At 41.3% G+C, this 26574-nt stretch overlaps 1 protein-coding gene across 2 annotated transcripts in view; it reads left to right on the top strand.

The window, feature by feature from the left end:
- Positions 1 to 26068, top strand: part of LOC149458485 (beta-Ala-His dipeptidase-like) — a 32066-nt gene extending 5998 nt beyond the window's left edge. Inside the window, exons 2-12 of one of the 2 annotated variants that reach the window (XM_089682373.1) lie at positions 1651 to 1761; positions 1865 to 2008; positions 2273 to 2435; positions 6000 to 6082; positions 7940 to 8137; positions 9663 to 9747; positions 13671 to 13831; positions 16736 to 16900; positions 20570 to 20711; positions 22075 to 22222; positions 25469 to 26068. In XM_089682373.1, the coding sequence (XP_089538499.1) occupies positions 1651 to 1761; positions 1865 to 2008; positions 2273 to 2435; positions 6000 to 6082; positions 7940 to 8137; positions 9663 to 9747; positions 13671 to 13831; positions 16736 to 16900; positions 20570 to 20711; positions 22075 to 22222; positions 25469 to 25532 (1464 nt within the window). In that variant the 3' untranslated portion in view covers positions 25533 to 26068. Of the gene's footprint in view, positions 1 to 1650; positions 1762 to 1864; positions 2009 to 2272; positions 2436 to 5999; positions 6083 to 7939; positions 8138 to 9662; positions 9748 to 13670; positions 13832 to 16735; positions 16901 to 20569; positions 20712 to 22072; positions 22223 to 25468 lie in introns of those variants that run through there. The other variant, XM_089682374.1, reaches the window with a different exon arrangement.
- The last annotated feature ends 506 nt before the right edge of the window (positions 26069 to 26574 follow it).

Raw genomic sequence — 26574 nt, 5'->3', positions numbered from 1 at the left:
CTCACATTATGCTCAAGTAATTAAGACTCCTCTGTGACAGTTGGTGGGAAAACGGCAAGAGTAGCTGTGGATGAGGAGGGAGATAGGGGCGCTTTGGTAGCTGTGGTGGACTGCTAGCTGGTCTGCACCTGGGTATGATGAAGGCTTGGTTAGACGCTCCATCACCTCCTCCATGTGCTTTGGCTATGCAGCATGCCCAGCACCTCAAAAAAAACAGCAAACATGCTTTGCGTGCAGGTGATGCACACCAGCCACAAATACCGCTTTGGCTTGTGGACACAGGCTACTTTCCTTCTCATAGCTGCATGGCAAAATCTGCCTTCTTCTGTAGGCGTTCCAGACATGATGTGTGCTGCTTGGGTGCACTGTAAATTGTGGTGCTTTAGTGGACTAAACAGGACCTTGATGACCTGAGTTACTCTGCTGCAAACACAGGGCAGCTGCTGTTGTGACACCAGCAGATTGACACTGCTGTTGCTGCTGACCCCCTAAAAAGAGAACCAGGGGCGCACTGACTATTGCGGCACTCAGGCACTGCCCGGGGGCTCGGGGTCAGTAGGGGGCCCCATGAGATACCCCTGGTACCTTTCAGGCTTTTTTTGGGTGTGGGCGAGGACACAGGGGCCCCATAATCCCCTATTGCCCAGGAGCCCCATGAATTGCCAGTCCACCCCCGAAGAGAACTAACTACTAGTGTGACTTCAAAGTATCATAATTTCCAGTGTGACTTTAGAGTGTGACTTTGAGTGTGACTTTGATCCGACTTTACACTCTGTGGCACTAAGTTGCATCAAAGTAGCGCAGAAACCTTTCAAATTCACTGCAACTTTAAGTCACACAGATCTGAACAGGTACCATTGAAAACAATGGGCTGCGACTTGTCAAGTGATTTTATGTGCCCAAAGTCACATGACAAGTTACACAAGTGTGAATGAAGCCTAAAGGAAAAGCAAAGACACGCCCCAAAATAACAAAAGGGATGGAAAACAGCAACAGAATCTGCCATTGACAGGAAAATCCTAGCAAATGCTTACACTCCATTCTCCCTATCCACACAAACTGCAAATCACTGCAAAGTATTAGTAGCAGATATTAAGCACTGAATATAGTAATGTATATAGCACAAAGCAAATGTAGCACACTACACTAAACATCTCTCTCTCCCAGCAATAATCTCAGAGCATGCACAGATGTCCCTCACTAAATTTCCAACACATTGGCAAAGGGCTACTGTAAAAGCAGCCTTTTATAGTGTGTGGGCTAAAGCTTAGGTCAAATCCATCATTGCAAGACACTGGCCAATGGTGGCTTTGAGAATACATTATAGAATATTCAGTGGATCAATTCCTATCAAACATCCCAAAAGTTTGGAATTGAGCCCAAACACTCCGATCATCCCAACTGTTGATGAAAGGATTTTGCCAGTCTGGTAAAAATGGTGTATGGGGTCATACAGGACACTCAATAGGGGACCTGTAATTTTAAAAAAGGTTAAAATCTCTGCTCTAGAATACACCAGATGTTTTTTTTTACATACATTTTCTTAATTTCTCTAGAAACAGTTGTACTTAAATGGTTGGAATTTGCGATCCAAAAATGATAATGACTGGAATATTCTCAATTATAAGGTCTTTCTTTTTTATTTTGCAGCTTTTTATACTAGCTATCTTATCCTTGCTAAGTGATCAAGTTTTCTTAACTCCTGTGCAAAATGATGACTTATTTCAGTATATTAATGATCATCAGAATGAATATATTCAGGTAAGCCCTGCAGTTTCACATAGTATATAACTATTGGATAACAACACACACTTGACAGTGCACAATGACATAGTATATATTGTATTTGTTGTTTTAATTTTAGAGACTGAAGAACTGGGTGGCAATAGAAAGTGACTCCAGTGATCCTTCAAAGAGAGACCAAGTTCAGATCATGATGGAAGTTACAAGGGACTATATTTTGAACATAGGTGGACACGTGGAGATGGCAGAAATTGGTGATCAAGAGGTAACATATATCTCCCAACATATTCCTTTAAAATGTGTACAACATGTTCAGAAAAAAAACTGTATATGAATAACTCTCAGATTAAAGCTTAGGTATTTTAAGTCCTAAAAAAATCAGAAGCTAAAACTGAGCTTGGTAAAACACTCGAAAGATACGCAGTAGTCTTGGGGTGTTGCTCTATAAACCATTTGGTTGTGGAATTTACAAAAAGATCTTTTTTTCTGATTTCTCATATTAGTTCATTTTCAAAAATATTTCTTATAGTATTCCCCAGGTATAACACTCCCACTGCCACCAGTTATCCTTGCGCATATTGGAAATGATACAAACAAGCCTACGGTGTGTTTCTACGGACATATGGATGTACAACCTGCAAAGAAAGAGGATGGCTGGAAAACAGAACCATATACTCTTGTAGAGAAGAATGGTATGTTGTGTCATGCCTGCTGTCTGACTACTAGGAATATCTAAATGTACAATTGGTTGTAAAAATGTGTTACTGGAAGCCATGTACAGTTGTGTTCAAAATAATAGCAGTGTGTTGAAAAAAGTGAATAAAGCTCAAAATCCTTCTAATAGCTTTTATTTCCATACACACAAATGCATTGGGAACATTACACATTCTATTCCAAATCAAAAACATGAAGAAAAATATATCAAATTTGTGTTGTTCCTCTAAAAAAATTGAAGAAAAGTGAATATTAGACTGTTCAAAAAAATAGCAGTGTTTGTATTCTTCTTTACAAACTCAAACATTCACTATATAAACTGAAAAATGTTTGAAGATTTTGCTTTCCTTTGAATCACTTAATATTTAGTTGTATAAGCACTGTTTCTGAGAACTGCTGTACATCTGTGTTGCATGGAGTCAACCAACTTCTGGCATCTGTGAACAGGTATTCCAGCCCAGGATGATTGGACTACATTCCACAGTTCTTCTCTATTTCTTGGTTTTGCCTCAGAAACTGCATTTTTGATGTCACCCCACAAGTTTTCTATTGGATTAAGATCCGGGGATTGGGCTGGCCACTCCATAACGTCAATCTTGTTGGCCTGGAACCAAGATGTTGCACGTTTACTGGTGTGTTTGGGGTCGTTGTCTTGTTGGAACACCCATTTCAAGCTCATTTCATCTTCAGCGTAAGGCAGCATGGCCTCTTCAAGTATTCTGATGTATTCAAACTGATCCATGATCCCTGGTATGCGATAAATAGGCCCAACACCGTAGTATGAGAAACATCCCCATATGATGCTTGCGCGACCATGCTTCACTGTCTTCACAGTGTACTGTGGCTTGAATTCAGTGTTTGGGGGTCGTCTGACAAACTGTCTCTGGCCACTAGACCCAAAAAGAACAATCTTACTTTCATCAGTCCACAAAATGTTGCACCATTTCTCTTTAGGCCAGTCGCTCCTTGGCAAATTGTAACCTCTTCAGCACGTCTTTTTTTCAACAGTGGGACTTTGCGGGGGCTTCTTGCAGATAGCTTGGCTTCACATAGGCGTCTTCTAATTGTAACAGTACTCACAGGTAACTTTAGACCTTCTTTTATCTTCCTGGAGCTGATTGTTGGCTGAGTCCTTGCCATTTTGGCTATTCTTCTATCCATTCGAATGGTAGTTTTTCGCTTTCTTCCATGTCTTTCAGGTTTTGGTTGCCATTTTAAAGCATTTGCGATCATTTTAGCTGAGCAGCCTATAATTTTCTGCACTTCTTTATATGTTTTCCCCTCTCCAATCAACTTTTTAATCAAGGTACGCTGTTCTTCTGAACAATGTCTTGAATTACCCATTTTCCTCAGAATTTCAGAGAGAAATGCACTGTAACCAGCATGTACAACATTTGCTGCCTTCCTTCCTTAAATAAGGGCAATAATTGCCACCTGTTTTTCAAAGAATGAATGACCTCACTAATAGAACCCCACACTGCTATTATTTTGAACATGCCCCTTTCAATTAGTGATTCAATTACACAGAATCAGCAGCATGCATGTCATGACTGTTGGGTCTGTTGGATTTCTATTACTCTACTACACCTGCTAGTAAATTATTTGCTATGTAGAAATATAATTTCTACCAAAAACAGTGATTGATCAGGTTAGTGATGTCTGACTGCTATTATTTTGAACACAACTGTATATAAGATTTATAGAGAAACATAATAGAATGAAGTCTTCTGTTTAGAACAAACTGAAATAGTACATAGTATGATGACTTTTTGACAATTTTCTTATTCATTGAGCCCTGTAAGAAGAATGCAGATCAGGAGCTCTAACTTTACTGGCTGCATAACAGTCTTTAGACATTTTACAGTTGTGACCAAAATTATTCAACCCCCAATGCTGTAAAGGGGTTTAGGGACTATAGTGTACATTTGGAATTGTATTCAGAATCAAATCCTACAAGGACGTTGTAACTACCCAAATGCAACTAAAATGACATCAATTGTTTATGTAATACAGTAGTAAATGGTTCTTATGTGGTTTCTTCATTGCCACAATTATTCAACCCCTTAAAGACTACCACTCTGAAGAACAGAGGTTCATACAGGTGCTTTCCATCAGGTATTGAAAACACCTGTGGATGTCACCGAGCAGCAATCAAGCATAATAAGCACCAATTAGGCAGCTTTAAAATGACTGTGATACTCAGCTCCTTCTAGACATTTACTGGTGTGGTTACAAACATGGTGAAGGCAAGAGAATGGTCCAGGAAGACAAGAGAAGAGGTGATTTCTCTTCACAGGAAGGGCAATGGCTATAAGAAGATTGCAAAGATGTTAAACATACCAAGAGACACCTTAGGAAGCATCATTCGCAAATTCAAGGCAAAGGGCACTGTTGAAACGCTACCTGGTCGTGGCAGAAAGAAGATGCTGACTTCGACTGCTGTGCGCTACCTGAAGCGTAGAGTGGAGAGAAGTCCCCGTGTGACTGCTGAGGAACTGAGAAAAGATTTGTCAGATGTGGGTACAGAAGTTTCAGCCCAGACAATAAGACGCACACTGCGTAATGAAGGCCTCCGTGCCAGAACTCCCAGGCGTACCCCCTTGCTGTCTCCAAAGAATAAGAAGAGTCGACTGCAGTATGCCAAAAGCCATGTGGACAAACCACAAAAGTTGTGGGATAGTGTTCTGTGGACTGATGAAACAAAATTAGAACTGTTTGGGCCCATGGATCAACGCTATGTTTGGAGGAGGAAGAACAAGGCCTATGATGAAAAGAACACCTTGCCTACTGTGAAGCATGGTGGAGGGTCAATCATGCTTTGGGGCTGTTTTGCTTCTGCAGGTACAGGGAAGCTTCAGCGTGTGCAAGGTACCATGAATTCTCTTCAGTACCAGGAGATATTGGATGGAAACGTGATGCAGTCCGTCACACACCTGAGGCTTGGGAGACGTTGGACCTTTCAACAGGACAATGATCCCAAGCATACCTCCAAGTCCACTAGAGCATGGTTGCAGAGGAAAGGCTGGAACATTTTGGAGTGGCCATCGCAGTCACCAGACTTAAATCCGATTGAGAACCTCTGGTGGGACTTAAAGAAAGCAGTTGCAGTGCGCAAGCCTAAGAATGTGACTGAACTGGAGGCCTTTGCCCATGAAGAATGGGCGAAGATACCCGTAGATCGCTGCAAGACACTTGTGTCAAGCTATGCTTCACGTTTAAAAGCTGTTATAACTGTAAAAGGATGCTGTACTAAGTACTAAGATTGAATGTCACTTGGGGGTTGAATAAAACTGATAATGCTGTGAGCACAGAAAAGACATTTGTGGTTATTTCATTATAACTGTTATGTTATATTTGTCTGACCTACAAGTGCCTCTTTAATGTAAATGTAAGCAAGATGACTGAATGATCAAAAGCAATGTCAAACTGGCCAAAACACTCAATTTCAGTGGGGGTTGAATAATTTTGGTCACAACTGTACATACCTATTTAATCATGTATTAATACTTGTATTTATAGCATACGTGTGTTTTTTTTTCAAGGAAACCTGTTTGGCAGAGGCACTTCTGATGACAAAGGACAAATTCTGGCTTTGCTGCATGGAGTGGAATCCGTTAAGAAAATTGTATGTAAACCTATTATGCATGCTACAAATAGCTAGATATTACTCCTACACTCTTTTTGTAATTTAGCACTGTAAACCTGGACTCGCTAACAATTAGTCATTTGTAGAACAGAGATTAATTTAAATGAGTAACAATACTACACTGCACAAAAAAATTAAATGAACACTTTTTAATCAGAGTATAGCATCAAGTCATTTAAACTCCTGGGATATTGACCTGGTCAGTTAAGTAGCAGAGTGGGTTGATAGCGGTTTGTTAATCAGTTTCAGCTGCTTTGGGGTTAATGAAATTAACAACAGGTGCACTAGACGGGCAACATTATTTTCCCTACTCATCTTTTCTGACTGTTTTTCACTAGTTTTTTATTTGGCTAGGTTTAGTGTCAGTAGTGTTGGCATTAAACAATACCTGGACCCTGCAGAGGTTGCACAGGCAGTAAAACTCTTCCAGGATGGAACATCAATACGTGCCATTGCCAAAAAGTTTGCTCTGTGACCCAGCACAGTCTCAAGAGCGTGGAGGAGAACCCAGGAGACAGGCAGTTACTCTAGGAGAGCTGGACAAGGCCATAGAAGATCCTTAACCCATCAGCAGGACCGGTATCTACTCCTTTGTGCAAAGAGGAACAGGATGAGCACTGCCAGAGCCCTACAAAATGACCTCCAGCAGGTCCCTGGTGTGAATGTCTCTGACCAAACAATAAGAAACAGACTTCATGAGGGTGGACTGAGGGCCCAAGGTCCTCTAGTGGGCCCTGTGCTCACTTGCTGGTACCATAGAGCTTGATTGGCATTTGCCATTGAACACCAGAATTGGCAGGTCTGCCACTGGTGCCCTGTGCTTTTCACAGATGAGAGCAGGTTCACCCTGAGCACATGCGACAGATGTGAAAGAGTCTCGAGGAGCCATGGAGAATGTTATTCTGCCTGTAACATCATTCAGCATGGCCATTTTGGTGGTGGGTCAGTGATGGGCTGGGGAGGCATATCCATGGAGGGACGCAAAGACCTCTACAGGCTAGACAATGGCATCCTGACTGCCATTAGTTATCGGGATGAAACCCTTGGACCCATTGTCAGACCCTACACTGGTGCAGCGGGTGCTGGGTTCCTCCTGGTGAACAACAATGCCCAGCCTCATTTGGCAAAAGTATGCAGGCAGTTGCTGGAGGATGAAGGAATTGATACCATTGAATGGCCCCCACGCTCACCTGACCTAAATCCAATAGAACACCTCTGGGATGTCATGTTTTGGTCTATCCAGGTTGCCCCTCAGCCCTTCCAGGAGCTCAGTGATGCCCTGGTCCAGATGTGGGAGGAAATACCCCAGGACACCATCCATCGTCTCATTAAGAGCATGCCCTGACGTTATCAGGCATGCATACAAGCACAAGGGGGCCATACAAACTACTGAGTACCATTTTGAGTTGCTGCAATGAAGTTTCAGCAAAATGGACTAGCCTGCTGCATAATTTTTTCACTTTGATTTTCAGGGTGTCTGAATTCAGTCTTCTGTAGGTTGATAATTTTCATTTCCATCAAACGATGGGGCATCCTTACGTTCCTAACGCACTACCCAGTCCATATCAGTATAGATATCCAGCGTGATATTTTTCCCCATTGAAATCTGATGTGTTTTTAAAGTGTTCCTTTAATTTTTTTGAGCAGTGTATATGGAGGCGCTAGCAGTGAACAATTTACAACTCGTTATGAAGCTGGACCAGAACCAGCCATGCTGAGTTGGTTTTGGGCTCCACAAGATTTAACACACAAGTAGATTATATTTCTGACATAAATGGATATATTTTGTAAATGATGTGCTTGAACAGCTTATTGAGGACTGCCATGTTGTTTCAGGGTCTACCAGCAAATGTGAAGCTTGTGATTGAGGGAATGGAGGAAGTAGGGTCACAAGGTCTTGAAAAACTTGTTGAGGACAAAAAAGACACCTTTTTCTCGGATATTGACTACATTGTAGTGACAGATACTCCCTGGCTTAGTAAGAAGCCAGGCATCACTTATGGTGCTAGAGGAAACTGCTACTTTCTTCTAGAGGTATGGTATTCTAGATTCACACTTGAACTATGAAAACTGTAAGGTTGGCCACAGATAAATGATGTTAGATGTACAGGCCATCACATAATCATGTATTGTCAGTTCACCCAATGTTATTTGTGCAGGGGGGTTGAAGAGTGTTTGTACCAAGTTTTGGTAACTTCCGGTATATTTTTCTTCTCAAAGCAGATAGCCAACAGGCCACACAGTTATCTGATCTAACATGTTGGACCAGGCAGTGATCATACTTTGACCAGCATTCCCTGTGCATTTTCTTTCTTTCTCTCTGTATAACCCTCTGTACCTGTCTGACTTTGATAGATTGACCACACACATTTAATTAGGTTAGGCCAAAATTAGGCCTGCACAGATCATGCTCTCCTTTGTCTAATGTGTTGATATTGTGGGGATGATTTGCTAAAAGAGTAGAGCATGCAATTGAATTTTCACTTTGCATATGAATTTTCAGTTAGTTTACTGAATATAATGAAAATCCACTTTGCATAACACAACTTTATTTTTGTTTGCACATGATTGGATGATGGAAGACAGCAGAGCTGAGCCTTTTGCTTTTTTGTTCTCTGTGTCATCATGAAAGAAGTTCCCCTAACTTCCTGTGCAAGTGGCCACACAGGAAGCTATGAGAAATTATTATTATTATTATTATTATTATACAGTATTTATAAAGCGCCAATAGTTCGCTCAGCGCTGTACATTACAAAAGGGAGACAGAACATGTGACAGAACAATACCAATACAATGCAAAACATGAGGGGATCAAGGGCCCTGCTCTTTCGAGCTTACAATCTAGGAGGGAGGGGGTGGTGGCACAGGAGGAGATAGCTGTGGGGGATGGAGTGGTAGGAAGAGTGGAGGAGGTCGGCAAGTTAGCAGGGGGTGGGGTAGGCTTCCCTGAAGAGATGGGTTTTCAGGGTGCGCCTAAAGGAGAGGAGAGTAGGTGATAATCTGATGGGTTGGGGCAGGGAGTTCCAGAGGATGGGTGACACCCTGGAGAAGTCCTGGAGGCGGGCATGGGAGGAGGAGACCAGGGAACTAGAGAGAAGGAGGTCTTGTGAGGAGCGGAGTGTGCGTGCTGGGCGGTACTTGGATATTAGGTCAGTGATGTAGTTCGGGGCAGTATGGTGGACAGCTTTGTAGGTCAGCGTTAGGATTTTGAATTTGATCCGTTGCGCAATCGGAAGCCAGTGGAGGGATTGGCAGAGGGGGGTGGCGGAGACAGTGCGGTTGGAAAGGTGAATGAGTCTGGCAGCCGTGTTCAGGATGGACTGAAGAGGGGATAGCCAGCGGCGAGGCAGGCCAGTGAGGAGGGAGTTGCAGTAGTCGAGTCGTGATATGATGAGGGAGTGGATGAGCTGTTTAGTGGTTTCTGGGGTTAGGAACGTGCGGATTTTGGCGATGTTCTCAATAGATACACAGACAGCAATCTAAATGGGAGAGAGGTTTTGGCTTTCAGCTCAATACTAAGCCTATTGCTAGAATATAACTTCTGTTCTGTTTTGTCCAGGTTGAGGGTGCAAGGCGTGACTTACACTCTGGAGGTTTTGGAGGAACAGTTTATGAGGCCATGAGTGACCTAATTTATTTACTAGGTAAAATGTAAAAATAACCATTATGATGATATGATTATTAACCCCTTAAGAACAATTTAATGGTTTGAGCTCCCTAATGCATGTTATACACTCACCAGTTACGTTATTAGCTACACCTGTTCAATTGCTTGGTAGCACAAATTGCTAATCAGCCAATCACATGGCAGCAACTCAATGCATTTAGGCATCTAGACGTAGTGAAGGCAACTTGCTGAAGTTCAAACCGAGAATCAGCATGGGGAAGAGAGGGAATTTATGTGACTTTGAACCTGGCATGGTTGTTGGTGCCAGACAGGCTGGTCTGAGTATTTCAAAAATGACTGGGATTTTCACACACAACCATCTCAAAGGAAATCGAGACTCATCAGACCAGGCAACATTTTTCTAATTTTCTATTGTCCAATTTTGGTGCGCCTATGTGAATTGTAGCTTCCGTTTCCTGTTCTTAGCTGACAGGAATGGCCCCTGGTGTGGTCTTCTGCTGCTGTAGCCCATCTGCTTCAAGGTTCAACGCGTGTGTGTTCAGAGACAGTATTCTGCATACCTTGGTTGTAACGAGTGGTTATTTAAGTTACTGTTGCCTTTCTATCATCTTGAACCAGTCTGCCCATTCTCCTCTGACCTCTGACATCCACAAGGCATTTTCATCCACACAACTGCTACTCGCTGGATATTTTCTCTTTTTTGGACCATTCTCTTTAAACCCTAGAGATGGTTGTGTGTGAAAATCCCAGTAGATCAGAAGTTTTTGAAATACTCAGACCAGCCCATCTGTCACCAACAACCATGCCATGTTCAAAGTCACTTAGATCCCCTTTATTCCTCATTCTTTTGCTTGGTTTGAACTTCAGCAAGTCTTCTTCAGTATGTCTAGATGCCTAAATGCATTGCGTTGCTGCCACGTGATTGGCTGATTAGTAGTATGTATTACCAAGCAACTGAACAGGTGTACCTAATAAAGAGGCTGGAGAGTGCAGTTTTCATGTCTTAGGGACTTAATGAGTCCTTGGAGCCAGGGAACGGTTGACACAGGAGAGGCATTATTCCATATACTGCATGTGTATGCTAGGAACATTGATGTCAGAGCTCTCAAACGGAACAATATGTCATCACTTCATTTAAAAAAAAAAAAATATTCCTGAGCTGTTGAAAGAGTGAAATAGTTGCTACAAAGATTAGGCAGAGTGACAGATGTATCTCCTTTTTCATGTTCAACTTTAGTGAAACCCCAGGAAATACATTTTCTTGTTTTGTACATAACAGGGAAGGTCTAAAAACCTCTGTTTTCCTGCTGTCCTGATTTCCTCTCCTTCCTGTCATTTCACCAGGACAGAGAATAAGCGAATACTATCCATTGGAGAAAAGGACAACATTAAAAAAAACTTACTTTTAACAAAATGGGGCAGCACAGTGGCTAAATGGTTAGCACTTTTGCTGGCCAGTACTAGGGTCGTTGGTTCGAATCCCAGCCACGGCACCTCCTGCCTGGAGTTTGCATGTTCTCCCTGTGTCTGCGTGGGTTTCCTCCGGGTACTCCGGTTTCCTTCCACACTCCAAAGACATGCTGCTAGGTTAATTGGCTCCTGTCTAAATTGTCCCTAGTATGTATGAATGTAAATTAGGGACCTTAGATTGTAAATTCCATGAGGGTTAGGGACTGATGGGAATGTACAATATATATGTGAAGCGCTGCGTAAATTGACAGCGCTATATAAGTACCTGAAATAAATAAATAAATGGAGAAAATATATAATCTCTTTTTAGATGTTATAGTTGAGAGAGGTCCTAACCCTTCCCTGTTTTAAGTCCCTTCACACACTGGCTAAAAGTTCAGTTTTTGAAACTTTCTTCTAGTATGGTAGTGGCAGAGGTTCATTGTGAGACACAAATTTCAATGTCTACAATCTTAATTTTGTTGCATTGTAAAAACAGGCTGTTACACATATAGAATGCATTGGAAATCAGATTTGATTATACAGAATGCAGGTCCTTGCAAACATCTGCATCTGTGCTTGTGTATACTTGTTTATAGCCGAATTCTAGGCAAATAGCTAAATACACAAATGAGACACATACACTGCCCAAAAAATTAAAGTAACACTAAGAAAACACATCAGATCTCAATGGGGAAAAACATCATGCTAGATATCTATACTGATATGCACTGGGTAATGTGTTAGGAAGGTAAAGATGCCCCATTGTTTGATGAAAATGACAATTATCAACCAACAGAGGACTGAATTCAAAGACCCCCCTGAAAATCAAAGTGAAAAACTGTAGCAGCAAGCTAGTCCATTTTGCTGAAATTTCATTCCAGCAACCCAAAATGGTAGTTTGTATGGTCCCCATGTGCATGTATGCATGCCTGACAACGTTGGAGCATGCTCCTAATGAGATGACGGATATTGTCCTGGGGTATTTCCTCCCAGATCTGGACCAGGGCATCACTGAGCTCCTGGACAGTCTGAGGTGCAAATTGGCGGCGTCAGATGGACCGAAACATGATATCCCAGAAGTGTTCTATTGGAGTTAGGTCAGGCGAGGTTTTGTCCCTTTCGCAGACTTTGATTGGAATGATTTGATTTAATAGAGAAGCAGCACACTTATTAGCTCATCTCTCATTCTGATCTCTCCTCCTATCAGCATGTTGTTTGTTATCACATGACCACTGTAGCATGATTGATTAGTCCTCTGTACTGTTTCTCCCTGTCCTAGTCTGAGCTCTGCTATGCAGGGCTGCATGAGGCTTTTGCCAAGTCAAATTTACGTACATGTACTGCTTGTTATTAAAAGAATACATGTATTGATGCATTACTAAATAAAGAGCTGCATTAATGTGATCCTTATATATCTGCCTGCAGTTCAACTTTTATAAATCCCTGTATAAGTAAATAGATAAACTCTGAACACCCCTGGGATATCATGTAAACCAGTCAAACAGAGCAGTGCATCCTTATGTAGCACTACCCCCTTCGGGGTTGCTGATGATTTGGGTCCCCCTATAGTCCTGCATAGCCAGGCAATCTACATTCTCTGCACAAGCTTGCATCCAGAGTTCTCAGTCCTTGAGCTTTTGTTTTGTTATTTATGGGATTTTGAACTGGGATAAGGTTAGGGGTATACAGGATGCCTAAGTGTACTGATAACTGAGGACAAACTCCGTAGAACTATTTACAAATTTCTCTTTTGCAGCACAGTCTCTGTTGGAGAGCTAACCAGTGTCTCCACAATGTACCACCCAAGACCATAGATGAAATTATCCTCTTCATCCAGCAAACTGGAGGTTATCCTGAGCAGGGGATCCAGCTCCTGTCCCTTTAAATAGGTGAACAGTCACTAGCTGGGGGGCTAATCTGGTTTCCCACCAGAGTGCTCCTTCTCTTATCTGCCCAGGGGAGATCCTGTACTACTCCTGAGTTGGCTTCTGCTACCAGACCATCTGAGCTGCCCCTTCCCTGATATACAGGTTGTCCTCACTCAGGGGGCCAGTGAGTTCCAAGTTTTCCTCCATTCAAGCTCCAGGCCTGCAGGTAGGCCCCATCCCACTGGGCCTCCCCATAGCCTCTTGCTCTCAGACTCACATCTTCCACCTGAACTCATCCTCCAACTCTCCACTCTCTTCCCTCCTCTCTCCGCTCCTGTCTCTGAGCAGGCTTCAACACTTTTTAAAGGTGTCCAGCCTCTTGCCACCCTCTTGTTGGGGATTGGCTAGGGCCCCTCAAGCGTGCCGCCAGCAACTCCTCAGATCCACCCACTGCCTCCAAGGCCTTCCTTCAAAAGCCCCAGAGCAGGGGGAAATTCCAGAGGGGTTGGCCTGCAGGAAATTAATGTTTTTTAGATGTCCTTTCCGTTGATCTCCATTTTACAGCTGTGCTAAATTGGCCCTTACTCTGCATTCTAAGCTTATCCATCAATTTTTGTAGGTCAGCTTGTGGATGTTGAAGGTAAAATCCTGATTCCGGGTATTTATAACGATGTCTTACCTCTCACGGAACAAGAAAAAGAATTATACAAGAACCTTGAATTCAACCTTGATGATCTGAAAGCTGATACAGGAGCGAAACAGTTTCTTCATGAAACAAAGGCAAGTGCACCTCTTATAGGCATGGTGACTACTAAGAACTGAAGTTTAAAGTGTTCCTAAACCCAGGACCCTGCATTCACTATATCTGGTATACCACAGTAAACACAACATGGAAATGCAATTATTTTAGTAAAAATAAACTGCTAAATACCGTTTCTCATCAGCAGTTAGAGCAGTCTTGTGACTTCTATCAGAGTTCAGCAGAGCACTGATTAAAGGTTGTAGGAGGAGTTTTCTTTCTGCTCTAGGAGGATGTGAAACCTCTGACCTCTGTCTGGACAGTGCCAATTGGCCCTGTGTTGATCACATGCACCCTCCCAAGAGAAAAAAAAAAAAACCTCTCTAGCAATACACATCAAGCTGAGCATATGCATGTGACTATGGATTCAGTCTGTATCAGGTGGTCGTTTCAACAAGAGGAGGGGCAGAGAAGAAAGGATCAAACCTCCTTTTTTACACAATGCAGAGGATTAACCCCTTAGGTTCCACAGTGAATATAACAAGCATGCTTTACTGCATGTGTGGACCGACACAGGGAAACACAGACTTCAGGTATAGCGTATAAACAAGATAATTTATTAAGGACAACACAAACATAAACGCAGTGCAACAAACCAAACCCAAAACTAACACAAATACATACAACAAGGTGAAACAAACCCAAACCTAAACTGATATATATATATATATATATATATATATATGGAGCACAACGTAGTCAGGCGGGCCGGGTTGGTAGATAACGGGCAAACAGGGTACCAGGAGCGAGCGGAAGAGTGGTCAGGAATAGCCGAGGTCAGGACAGGCGGAGTTTGTTCAGAGTCAGGTTCAGAGTCAGGATCAAAGCAGGATCAGGCAGGAAGCAGACAGGATGCAGGTACGGGGCTCATGGGAAACATACACTAAGGCACTGTTCACAGGCCTGGTCCTGCTTAAATACACCTCCTGCAATCAGCCTCAGGTGATGGTCTGATTACAGGAGTGAGATTCTGGCTGCTGAGAGCACCAGCCTTGGTACTGCAGCCCACAAGGCAGGTGAGTCCCACCACCATTGGCGAGTCCATTCCTGACAGTGTCCCACCATAAAAACGGGTGGCACATATAAAATGTTCCCAAAGGTGAACTTATCCTTTAACAAATTATTTTTCCCAAAAAAATTTTTATAGATCTGCAAAACTGGAGTCATATTCTACCTACATGCTTTATGTTGCAGCATGCCTTTTTAGGGCTGTTGTGTACAGGCTTGAAGCTTGTGTCAATTGAATCAGACTGAGACACTTCTCCGATCAATCAGAATCCATTGCAGGTGCATCTAATCTGCAGCTGACCTCATTATTACTTGCTTTAACCTCCCTGGCGGTATGATTATTTCAGATTTTTGGTGCTGAAAGCGGTACTATTATTTTGCATGGAAATATGTAGTTTTTATATTGTAGGCCTGTAATTTTTAGGAATAACTCACTGAAATCTGTCCGAACAAGAGTCTAGTAAACATCTCGGGTATGATAAAACTTGAAACACGAAATCATAAATTATAATTTAATAAATAATCATAAAAAATAATAATATAATAATTAATTTAATTCAATAATATAATCAAACCAAAAACACTGAAATTTGAAATATAGCGCCAAGTTTGCACATCGCTGAGCAAAGCTGCAAAATCGTTTTCAGTGTCTGATGCTGAATTTCCCCACGAATCATTATCACTCAATTGTGCAAGTGGTTCTGATTTACTATTGCTGTTCTCTAGCCGGTCTAAAACCGCTTTTGACCTAAATGGACGCTTTTTGGACACCATGGACTTTTCTAAGTTTCCAGGCAGAAAGAACAGTCAAAATGCAGGCAGGGCACAGGACAAAGCACTAGGGACAAGATGTATGTAAAATGCTTTGAAACAGCAATGTTTTGCTATGTAATATTCGTTTACAAAAAAATGACAGGGACCGGAACACGCATCCGGATGCCGGCATCGGCCGGAGGAGATGGCCGGGGATGCTGCAGGAGGGACATCGCGGGAGCGAAGGACAAGGTAAGCGCTGCAGGGAATCACTGAGCAACACCGCATGGTAAGCCTGAGTGTAGCTCGGGGATACCGCTTTTGGTACTGAAACTCTACCCCGAGCTACACTCAGGAATGTAGCAGGGAGGTTAAAGGATAAGTCCACCTTTGGGAACATGTTACGTGTTCCACCTGTTTTTAGGGTGGAACATGTAACATATTCAAATAGCCGCACCCCCTCTCCCTCTGATTGATAGTACAGGCAGAAGTCCCCCCCCCCGCCCCGTACTATCTGTCAAATTTGAAAATAGCTCCGCCCACACAGCCACATCATGCATTTACAGACTTCCGTAAACTAATGAGCTGAAAGTCCCGACAGCCCTAGCGGCTGTCGGCTTGTAGTTTTCAATGAACTACCACGGCGCTGTGGATCACCATGGTAGTTCATTGAAGCTTCCTGTCAGAATATCTGTTTCTTGTACATCCAATACGGGAAGCAGATATTCTGACAAGTTTGCAGGATAACTGTATGACATGGCACAATACTTTCCAGATTTCTGTAGACAAAAATAATTAATGCACATTTTTTTACCTGCAAAAAAATTTGCATTTATTATTTTTGTCTAAAAGCTGAACTTATCCCTTAAACCAACAAGTACTTTTTTCACCACTACATTTTTTATTTGGGCTTATAAATAACAAATGCAATAATTTAGGGGGCAGAGGAAAGGTTTATCATAGTATAACACCTTTGGTAGTTAAGGAATATGTACAGTAGAGTTTCTCCTTAACAGAAATGCTTATTATGTCACTCTGCCCATACTGCACAGCTATAAGCATTCAATTAGAAGTTAATATTGTTCAATTTTGCTATTTATTTGTTTGTCATATTGGGTTTGCAGGAGGAAATACTCATGTACAGATGGCGATATCCTTCTTTATCAATCCATGGCATTGAAGGAGCTTTCTCTGGATCAGGAACAAAAACTGTAATTCCTGCAAAAGTTATAGCCAAATTCTCCATTCGTCAAGTTCCCAATATGAATCCATCTGTTGTAGAAAAACAGGTATGCCAGCAATAATGTTAGGAGACATAATATTCCTAAAATAAACCATGTCATATTATCTGTGTTACTTAGACTTAAGATTTATTTGCCTGCAATGAAAAAAGCAAAAATAGGCTCTATCAGATCTATTTCAAATGTTCAGAAATTAGTTTCAGATGAAATTAAGTTACTCTAAAAAAGTTGATTTCTGAGCGCAATATTAATAAAAATATGCCTTAAACTTCTTACAATCCATGGTAATTGTATATACAGTGATATAATGAAAAAATTACATAGGCCCTGGAAAATTATGTATATGTTATAATAGTCCAGCTTTTTGCACTGACTGCCTAGAAAGTGTAATGGAGAATTGCTTTGGAAATGTATACCTCTCCCCTCTCTCTCTCTCTCTCTCTCTCTCTCCTCCTCTCTTTCTGTCTCTCTACTTATAGACCAGTAAACACACGTATGCGCTTAAATTACTGCACTCGAATGTAAATTTTTCTATTTGTTTTACAGCTCTGTACTCAACAATGTATTACTGATTTTTACTCAGCTGTGTGCATTGTCGCAGCTTTTTGTGCTGACTGCCTAGAAAGTGTAATGGAGGAGAATTGCCTTGGAAATCTCTCCTCTCTCTTTCTCTTCTCTCTCTCTCCTCTTTCTCCTCCTTTCCCCCTCTCTCTCTCCCCTCTCCCTCTTTCCCCCTCTCTCTCTCCCCTCTCCCTCTTTCTACTCCTCTCTCTCCCCTCTCCCTTTTTCTCCTCTCTCTCCCCTCTCCCTTCTTCTCCTCTCTCTCTCCACCCTCCCCTCTCTTTCTCCCCTCTCTCCTCTCTTTCTCCCCTCTCCTCCTCTCTCTCTAGCATTCTTCTCCTCCTCTCTCTCCTCTCCCTCTCCCTATTCATAGACAAGTAAACACACATATGCGCTTAAATTACTGCACTCAAATGTAAATTTTTCTATTTTTGTTTCACAGCTCTGTACTTAACACTGTATTACTGATTTTTACTCAGCTGTGTGCATTGTCCCAGCTTTTTGTGCTGGCTTCCTAGAAAGTGTAATGGAGAATTGCCTTGGAAATGTATCTCTCCTCTCTCTTTCTCTTCTCTCTCTTCCCCCCCCCTCTTTCTCCCTTCCTCCTTCTCTCCTCTCTCTCTTTCTCCTCCCCCCCTCTCTCCTTCTCCTCCTCCCTCTCTATCCCCTCTCCCTCTTTCTTCTCCTTTCTCTCTCACCTCTCCCCCCTCTCTTTCTCCCTTTCTCCTCCTCTCTCTCCCCCTCATCTCTCTCTCCCTCTCTCTGCCCCCTCTCTCTCTCCCTCTCCTCTCTCCCCCCTCTCTTTCTCCATTTCTCCTCCTCTCTCTCAATATCTCTCCCTCTCTCTTTCTCCCTCCTCCTCTCCCTCTCTACTTATAGAGGAGTAAACACATATGCGCTTACATTACTGCACTCAAATGTAAATGTTTCTATTTTTGATTCACAGCTCTGTACTCAACACTGCATTACTGATTTTTTACTCAGCTGCGTGGATTGTCCCATAGACAACAATGCATCTCATTGCAGATCAGTAAACAACTCTGCATTTTTTACTCCTGTGTGCAAGAGGCTTTAGGGGTCTATATATCAACAATGTCACACATGATTCCCATAGTGTTCTCTCATTGTTCTAATTGGACTTTAGGAATGGAATTGGAAAAATATTCTAATCCTTGGAGAAAACTTTACAAACAAAGCCCTTACTATAGGCATTCTCTTTCCCACAGGCCCTTTGCATAGTGATTCTGTAGAACAGTTACTCCCAATTTATATCCTGCTATCCTAATGACTCCATCAATGTAATCCAGTTGAGGCAGGAGTGGTCTGAGTATGCTTCTGAAACTCCTAATAGCTTACTCTGAGGCTAGAACTGCCAAATGTGCCTACGCATTGTAACATGTGAGAAAATGCTCTGCTTCAAATCAGAATTATATACAAAATGCATTTTTTTAACTGATGTGCTTTTTCACATGAACCCTCGCTAATTAATACCCATTAGATAGACAAAGCTAGGAAAATATTTTCCCAAATATAGTTCTACTTTAAAATAACTCCACAGTTTTCAAGCATTACACTGCATCTTTGGGTGTGTTGGATGCCTGATCCTCTACTGTGATCTGCAGTTCCCTCAACTGGTCTCTTATCTCTATTGTGTCCTGCAATGATGTGGACGCCGTCAAGAGCAACAGCAGAGCATAGACTGGGAGGAGGGATCCAACATTCCTGGTAATGTGTTTGATACATTAGCCAGTATAGGCCTTGTAGACTGTAAAGAGATAGGTGGCAAGGGTAGCAGGATGGATGAAAAGTAACTTTTTTTTTTTGCAGGTAAATCTTTTCAAAACGTAAAAAAATATTTTTGTTAAATGGTGGCAGAGTTGCATTTGGCCTGTTCAATGACTTACCTACAAAATCATTGAAATCACTGCAACGTAAACTACATTGACTGAACTTTATCTCTCCCTAGAAATAAAAAAATATTAAGTAGAGTTATTTTGCTACAAAATCACTGGTGTTATGGCTTTTTAAGAGGCATGACAGGAAAAGAAGGGGATGAATCACTCCTCTGACTCATTTACTTGTGCATTGAAACTGGATCTTGAGCTATTGAGCTGTGTAAGCAACTGTCTTCTTTCAAGAAAGCAGATAAGGATCACTTGGAAAACATGAATAGAAGGCAAGAGCTCCACCTGCTGACTGAAAATAAGAATATAAAATTTTCATAAGCGATACTTCAAATTTACTTAAAAACTTTGGTTGAATTTATCATTTTTTAGGTTTGTCTATTTAAAAAAAAAAAAAAAAACTACAAAACTAAAATACATTCCCATTAAAGAAGAATTTCAGGTATGGATATTTTTAGATACAGTAGTTACATTGGTCCAGTGTGGACCAATGTAACTATGCAAATACAATATCATACCTGTGGGATCCCTCTAGAAGCTGGAAATCACTGCAGTGGACACTACTACTACAGTTATCGCCTCTAGCTTCTGGGTTCTGTACCAGCAAGCTGCCCTGCTGTGTTTTGAACACTGGAGATCACCTGCTTGGCATAGGCACCATTCAGAGATTGCCTTGCATTTTCTCAATGAGTAAAAAGCATTCTCTAGTTGAATGAGGTGTAGAGTCGGGCAGTGATGTCAGGCTCTTCACCTTATCCAATCAGAGAATGTTTTGCATTCACTGAAAAAATGCAAAGTATTTTCTGAATGGCGCCAGTGCCAAACTGTGTTCACAATGCAGCAGGGCAACTGGTCGGCACAGGACCTGGTAGCTAGTGGAGATCACTGGAGTAGTGGTGCCTACTACAGTCAGTGATTTCCAGCTTTCAGGGGGATTCTAAGCTAGACCAATGTAACTATGTAAAACTTTCCATACCTGGAATTATTTTTAAGGCTCACCCTGCAAAGTTAGAGGCAGTTTGTCATTAAATAAAAAAATACCTGTGGGAGAAGCTTCACATGGTTGCTGCACTCCTGGCTTACATATTAGTTCAAAGATCATGATTTCACTCTGAAAGAAGATGAATAGGTTTAGTGTCCAGGGCCTTGAATGAGGTTGCAAACTCTGAAAATGGCAGCTTGTCTTGTCTTAGAACTTTCACCAATGATGCAAATATGTAAGTAGTGACATTTTTTCTGTTTTTTTTATTAGGTAGCAGATTACTTGGAAAGTAAATTCTCTGAACGTAAGAGTCCAAATAAAATGAAATTAACCATGGTTATTGGAGCACAGCCCTGGCTAGCCAATATGAATGCCCCTCTATATGTGGCTGCCCAGAAAGCAGTCAAAAAAGGTACAAGAGATGCAAATGGAACATTTTAGTCAAAAAAATATACATTACAATAAATATGTACATTGGCAAACTTTGAGATGGCTTCTAAAATGGAATACATATACAAAAGAATAAAAAGAGCCAATCCCACCAAAACATTCAAAATATATATCCAAATCTTTAGGAACTTTACTTGAATCTATACTGAGGTTTACATTAAAATTTACAGAAAATTACAATAAATACCCAACACGCAACAAAAGCTGGTAAACATAGTGATACCCTTATAATTTACTCAAACCCTCAAAATTCTAAAATGTGCAGTGAAGACCAAACTGATATTTAAATTCTGACTTTTGATTAAGTCAACAGCTATACCCATTGCTATCTACGCCCCCTGGACGCCAATAGAAACATAGAAGATGGTGGCAGTAAGAAGAGCAAGTGGACAAATAAAGGCTTAACAAACCCAGGACCCTGCATTTACTATATCTGGTCGCCCACAGCACACAGAACATGGAAATGCAATTGTTATAGTAAATGTAAACTGCTAAATACCTTTTCTCATTAGATATTAGAGCAATCTTGTGACTTCTATCAGTGTCCAGCAGAGCACTGGTTACAGCTTTGTAGGCAGAGTTTTTATTCTCCGGTAGGAGAATGCAGAACCCCTGACCTCTGCCTGGATAGTGCTGATTGGCCCTGTGCTGATCACATGCACTCTCCCAAGAAAAAACAAACAAAAAAACTCTCTAGCAATACACAGCAAACTGAGCATGTGCAGCGTACCCCAGAGCCTCTGTTCTATCAGGAGATATTTAGTAGATACTGGAAGAAGGGGAGAATCACAGAAGTCAAGATCAAACATTATTTTTACAAAATGCAGAGGATTAACCCCTTAGGTTCCACAATGAGTATAACAAGCATGCTTTACTGCATATACAGACTGATTTTACTGTTGTGGGTTTAGTAACACTTTAAGTCTGCGCCAGTTTTGATGAATATTCCATGAGTTACAAAACATTTTCAAGTGCTTTAATCCCCAGCATCCACCAAAAATGTACAGTATATATCACTTTTAGGAAGCAAATCCTTTAAATTGGAACTAAAAACTACTAGCAGCAGTTATGCAGAAGATATTTGTATGTCTTTTTAGCAATAAATTGTACACCTTTACAATACGTTACATCACAACCTGAAGAGCCAGTCCCTCAGTTTAATAAAGTAAAGGATTAAATGGCTATTTGAGAAACAACATGTTTGGTGATCCGACTAAATATGTTTGTAGTCATGCAAACACCATCTAAAAATTAAGGATAATAGAACTAAATAGAATAATGCTCTGTTCAATATTTGTATTTTTTTATCTCTGCCTGCCCTCTAGTGTTCAACATTGATGCAGATATGATCCGTGCTGGAGGAACAATTCCAATAGCCAAAAGGTTAGAGGAAATTTTAGGAAAACCTGTCATGTTACTTGGAATTGGAGGGCCAGATGATGCTCCACATGGACAGAACGAGAAGATAAGCAAGTAAGTTGGTATTTCTCTGACTTGAGCTAGGTTTAAAGTGGTATTAAACCTAAAAGCAACCATACTGTATATCACAGCTTGCCCTTTCTTATATATGATGGCAGCATTCAGTTTCTTTTTTTGGCTTTCTTTCTTCTGTTTTCATCTGGTGATCCAGCCAATAAGTCTGCTGTTTTTGAAAAGAACAAGCGCTCCAGCAGAATGTATCAGTTACAGAGATGATACAAGCCATTTAACACTGGCAGGGTTGCTTTCAATGACCAGCTTTCATTTATTTATGTAAAACCTGTGCCAAGAGGAAAAAAAACTGTGCTGTAACTGCTTATAAAGTGTGAGCTGGAGTTCAGCTTCAATCTATTAGTGCAGGGGTGGGCAACTGTGGCCCTCCAGCTGTTGGTGAACTACAAGTCCCATCATGCCTCTGCCTTTGGAAGTCATGCTTGTAACTGTCAGTTTTGCAATGCCTCATGGGACTTGTAGTTCTACAACAGCTGGAGGGCCACAGTTGCCCACCCCTGTATTAGTGGATCTAAATGTATTAGTGGATCTATATCTGCTAGTACATCTAACACTCCTCTCCCCTTAGATTAACAATGCTGCTGTTCAAAGGTGCCCCTGTGTCCTTCATCCAGAGTAGGGTCAGTCTAATACAGGAGATGTGTTACTGACCAGATCACCAGGTGAAAAAAAGAGGGAACAAATCCTAAAAAAGAAAAACTAATGCAACCACCACATCTAATGATTGGTAAGCTGCAATATACACTGCTCAAAAAAAATAAGGAACACTTTGAAAACACATCAGATCTCAATGGGGTAAAACATCATGCTGGATATCTATACTGATATGGACTGGGAAATGTGTTAGGAACGTAAGGATTCCCCATTGTTTGATGGAAATGAAAATGATCAACTTACAGAGGACAGAATTCAAAGACACTCCGAAAATCAAAGTGAAAAAATGATGCAGCAGGCTAGTCCATTTTGCTGAGATTTCATTGCAGCAACTCAGAATGGTACTCAGTAGTTTGTATGGCCCCCACATGTTTGTATATATAACTGACAATGTCGGGGCATGCTCCTAATGAGATGACGGATGGTGTCCTGGGGTGTTTCCTCCCAGATCTGGACCAGGGCATCACTGAGCTCCTGGACAGCCTGGGGTGCAACCTGGCGGCGTCGAATGGACCAAAACATGATATCCCAGAGGTGTTCTATTGGAGTTAGGTCAGGCGAGTGTGGAGGCCATTCAATGGTATCAATTCCTTCATCCTCCAGGAACTGCCTGCATACTTTTGCCACATGAGGCGAGCATTGTTGTTCACCAGGAAGAACCCTGGACCCGTTGCACCAGTGTAGGGTCTGACAATGGGTCCAAGGATTTCATCCCGATACCTAATGGCAGTCAGGGTGCCATTGTCTAGCCTGTAGAGGTCTGTGCGTCCCTCCATGGATATGCCTCCTCAGACCATCATTGACTCACCACCAAAACGGTCATGCGGAATGATGTTACAGGCAGCATAATGTTCTCCATGGCTTCTCCAGACCCTTTCACATCTGTCACATGTGCTCAGGATGAACCTGCTCTCATCTGTGAAAAGCACAGGACGCTAGTTACGGACCTGCCAATTCTGGTGTTCAATGGCAAATGCCAATCGAGCTCTATGGTGCCGGGCAGTAAGCACAGTGCCCACTAGAGGATGTCGGGCCCTCAGGCCACCCTCAAAAAGTCTGTTTCTGATTGTTTGGTCAGAGACATTCACACCAGTGGCCTGCTGGAGGTCATTTTGTAGGGCTCTGGCAGTGCTCATCATGTTCCTCCTTGCACAAAAGAGCATATATCGGTCCTGCTGATGGGTTAAGGACCTTCTACGGCCCTCTCCAGCTCTCCTAGAGTAACTGTATGTCTCCTGAAATCTCCTCCATGCTCTTGAGACTGTGCTGGGAAACACAGCAAACCTTCTGGCAATGGCACGTATTGCTGTACCAATCCTGGAGGAGTTGGACTGCCTGTGCAACCTCTGTAGGGTCCAGGTGTCGCTTTGTGCTACCAGAAGTGACACTGACCCTAGCCAAATGCAAAACTAGTGAAAAACAGTCAGAAAAGATGAGTAGGGAAAAAAGGTCAGTGGCCTCCACCTGTAAAACCATTCCTGTTTTGGGGATCGTCTCATTGTTGCCCATCTAGTGCACCTGTTGTTAATTTCATTAACACCAAAGCAGCTGAAACTGATTAACAACCCCCTCTGCTACTTAACTGACCAGATCAATATCCCAGGAGTTTAACTGAGTAGATGCTATACTCTGATTAAAAAGTGTTCAGTTTTTTTTGAGCAGTGTATATGCCCACTCAGTTTAGTATATAAAGTAAAGCTGTGATTCCATTAAATACTCAATCATAAGGGAAAAAATTGATTTTTGCTTACATATGACTGGGTGATTGAAGTGCTCATAGCTTTACATCATTCAAGAAATAATTAAACTTTTACTTTACAATGTGAACATACTGAATCAAGGAAATCTTTTGGGTGTGCACCCTATGATCATAGGCAGGTGACAGTCAGCATTTGTTCCAATCACTCCAAAAAGTGTCAGGTTTAGTAGGTAAAGCTAATTAAGGGTAGAAATGTAAAGTAATGAGTATGCTTCCACAGTTACAATAATTAAATTTGAATATTATGATTACATTGGCTAAATGTTTAGCACTTCCGCCTGGCAGTACTAAGGTCATCGGTTTAAATTCCAATCAGGACACTACCTGCCTGGAGTTTGCATGTTCTCCCTGTGCCTGCGTGGGTTTCCTCCAGGTACTCCGGTTTCCTCCCACACTCCAAAGACATGTTGGTAGGTGAATTGGCTCCTGTCTAAATTGGCCCTAGTATGTGTATGCATGAATGTTAGTTAGGGATCTGAGATTGTACGCCCCTTGAGGGTTAGGGACTGATGTGACTGTACAATATATATGTACAGCACTGCGTAAATTGAGGACGCTATATAAGTACCTATAATAAATAAATAAATTTCTGCAAAAGCCCACTCATGACAGGTTTTCTTTGAAATACAGTCTTTTTTTAATAGAAACAAGTTTTTTTTTTTACAAACCGTTATTTACATACTGTAAAATACAAAATTCATAAAGGATCATGACAAATCAAAAACAATATAAATGAAAACTTAAAAAGAATATTCATCACTACTTACAAGTTACAAGCAGTGCCATTGCCATTAAATATATGTATTTCTTTTCAGGTACAACTACATTGAAGGAACAAAATTATATGGATCTTTTCTTCAAGAAATTGCAAAAGTCTGACCTTATTTTTTCCCCAAACATAATGATATGCTTTTGCAAAGTTAAAATTCATCTATGCAGTATCAGTGTCATTTTAGCTATGATAAAGGCATTTTAATCTACTATTAAATAGGCTTATCTATGCATTTCTACTTACCAGTTATTATCACAAATTATTTAAAGGGATCAAGTGAACATGTAACATAAGATGACATTTTCACACTCTGTTCCATTTTGCATGATTAGCCTCAGCTTTTGCAAATGTCAGTATTAGGCTATTTACTCAGCCATTTATTCATTTAAGGAAACCTTATCAATGACAATTTACCTGGAAGGCTTTATATCTGATCTCGAACTTACATCAAGCACTCAGTATTGACTGCACTTGTATTGAAAACATTGGCTTGCAGTTGTTTGCAGTATAGGTGATGTGTTTTATAGGTTATAAGTACAAAATGAATGTAAATATGGATCTTGCATTTACTAAAAGCAAGTCAGACAGTTACCTGATATCAGTATGGCACAAGCTGTACAAATAAATATATTTTGCAAATAAATTATGAGTCGACATATAGTTTAACTGTGCTGTAATACAGTGATAAGAAATAACAAAAAGGCATAGCAATGTAAAAACGCTAAGTGTACCCCTCAAAGGACATGAAGTCATGCATAACAATGTGCAATGGCCTGGCCCTGAAATCATGTCACTGGACTTGAGAAAAACGGTTTTGAATGTGATCTGTCATTCTGAAGCACTGGGTGTGGTGATATTGACACATTAACACAAAGCAGAGAAAGTTAGACAATTCTCAAATCTCTGGTAATAGCATAAACAGTACTTAGCAGAGCCTTAAAGTATATGTGAACCCTTACCTTGTGAAACAACCCATTCAGTTTTAAACAGAAATGCAAGGCAAAACATTTTGTGTGTATAAATTCCTTTTTTTCTTTGTATTAAGTGAACACATGATCTCTGTTCCCAGCTGTATAAACAGTTTGGAGAGGTGGAGGTGTGTCAGCAGGAGGCAGAAAAACAGCAGTACACTGCTCTTCCCAGAGAAGA

Source organism: Staurois parvus, unplaced genomic scaffold, assembly GCF_062004578.1.
Source record: "Staurois parvus isolate SC_StPar_1 unplaced genomic scaffold, SC_StPar_1.0 ptg000287l, whole genome shotgun sequence".
Taxonomy (NCBI): Eukaryota; Metazoa; Chordata; class Amphibia; order Anura; family Ranidae; genus Staurois; species Staurois parvus.
Note: the sequence above shows the minus strand (reverse complement) of the source record. Positions and strands in the feature narration are given on the sequence as shown.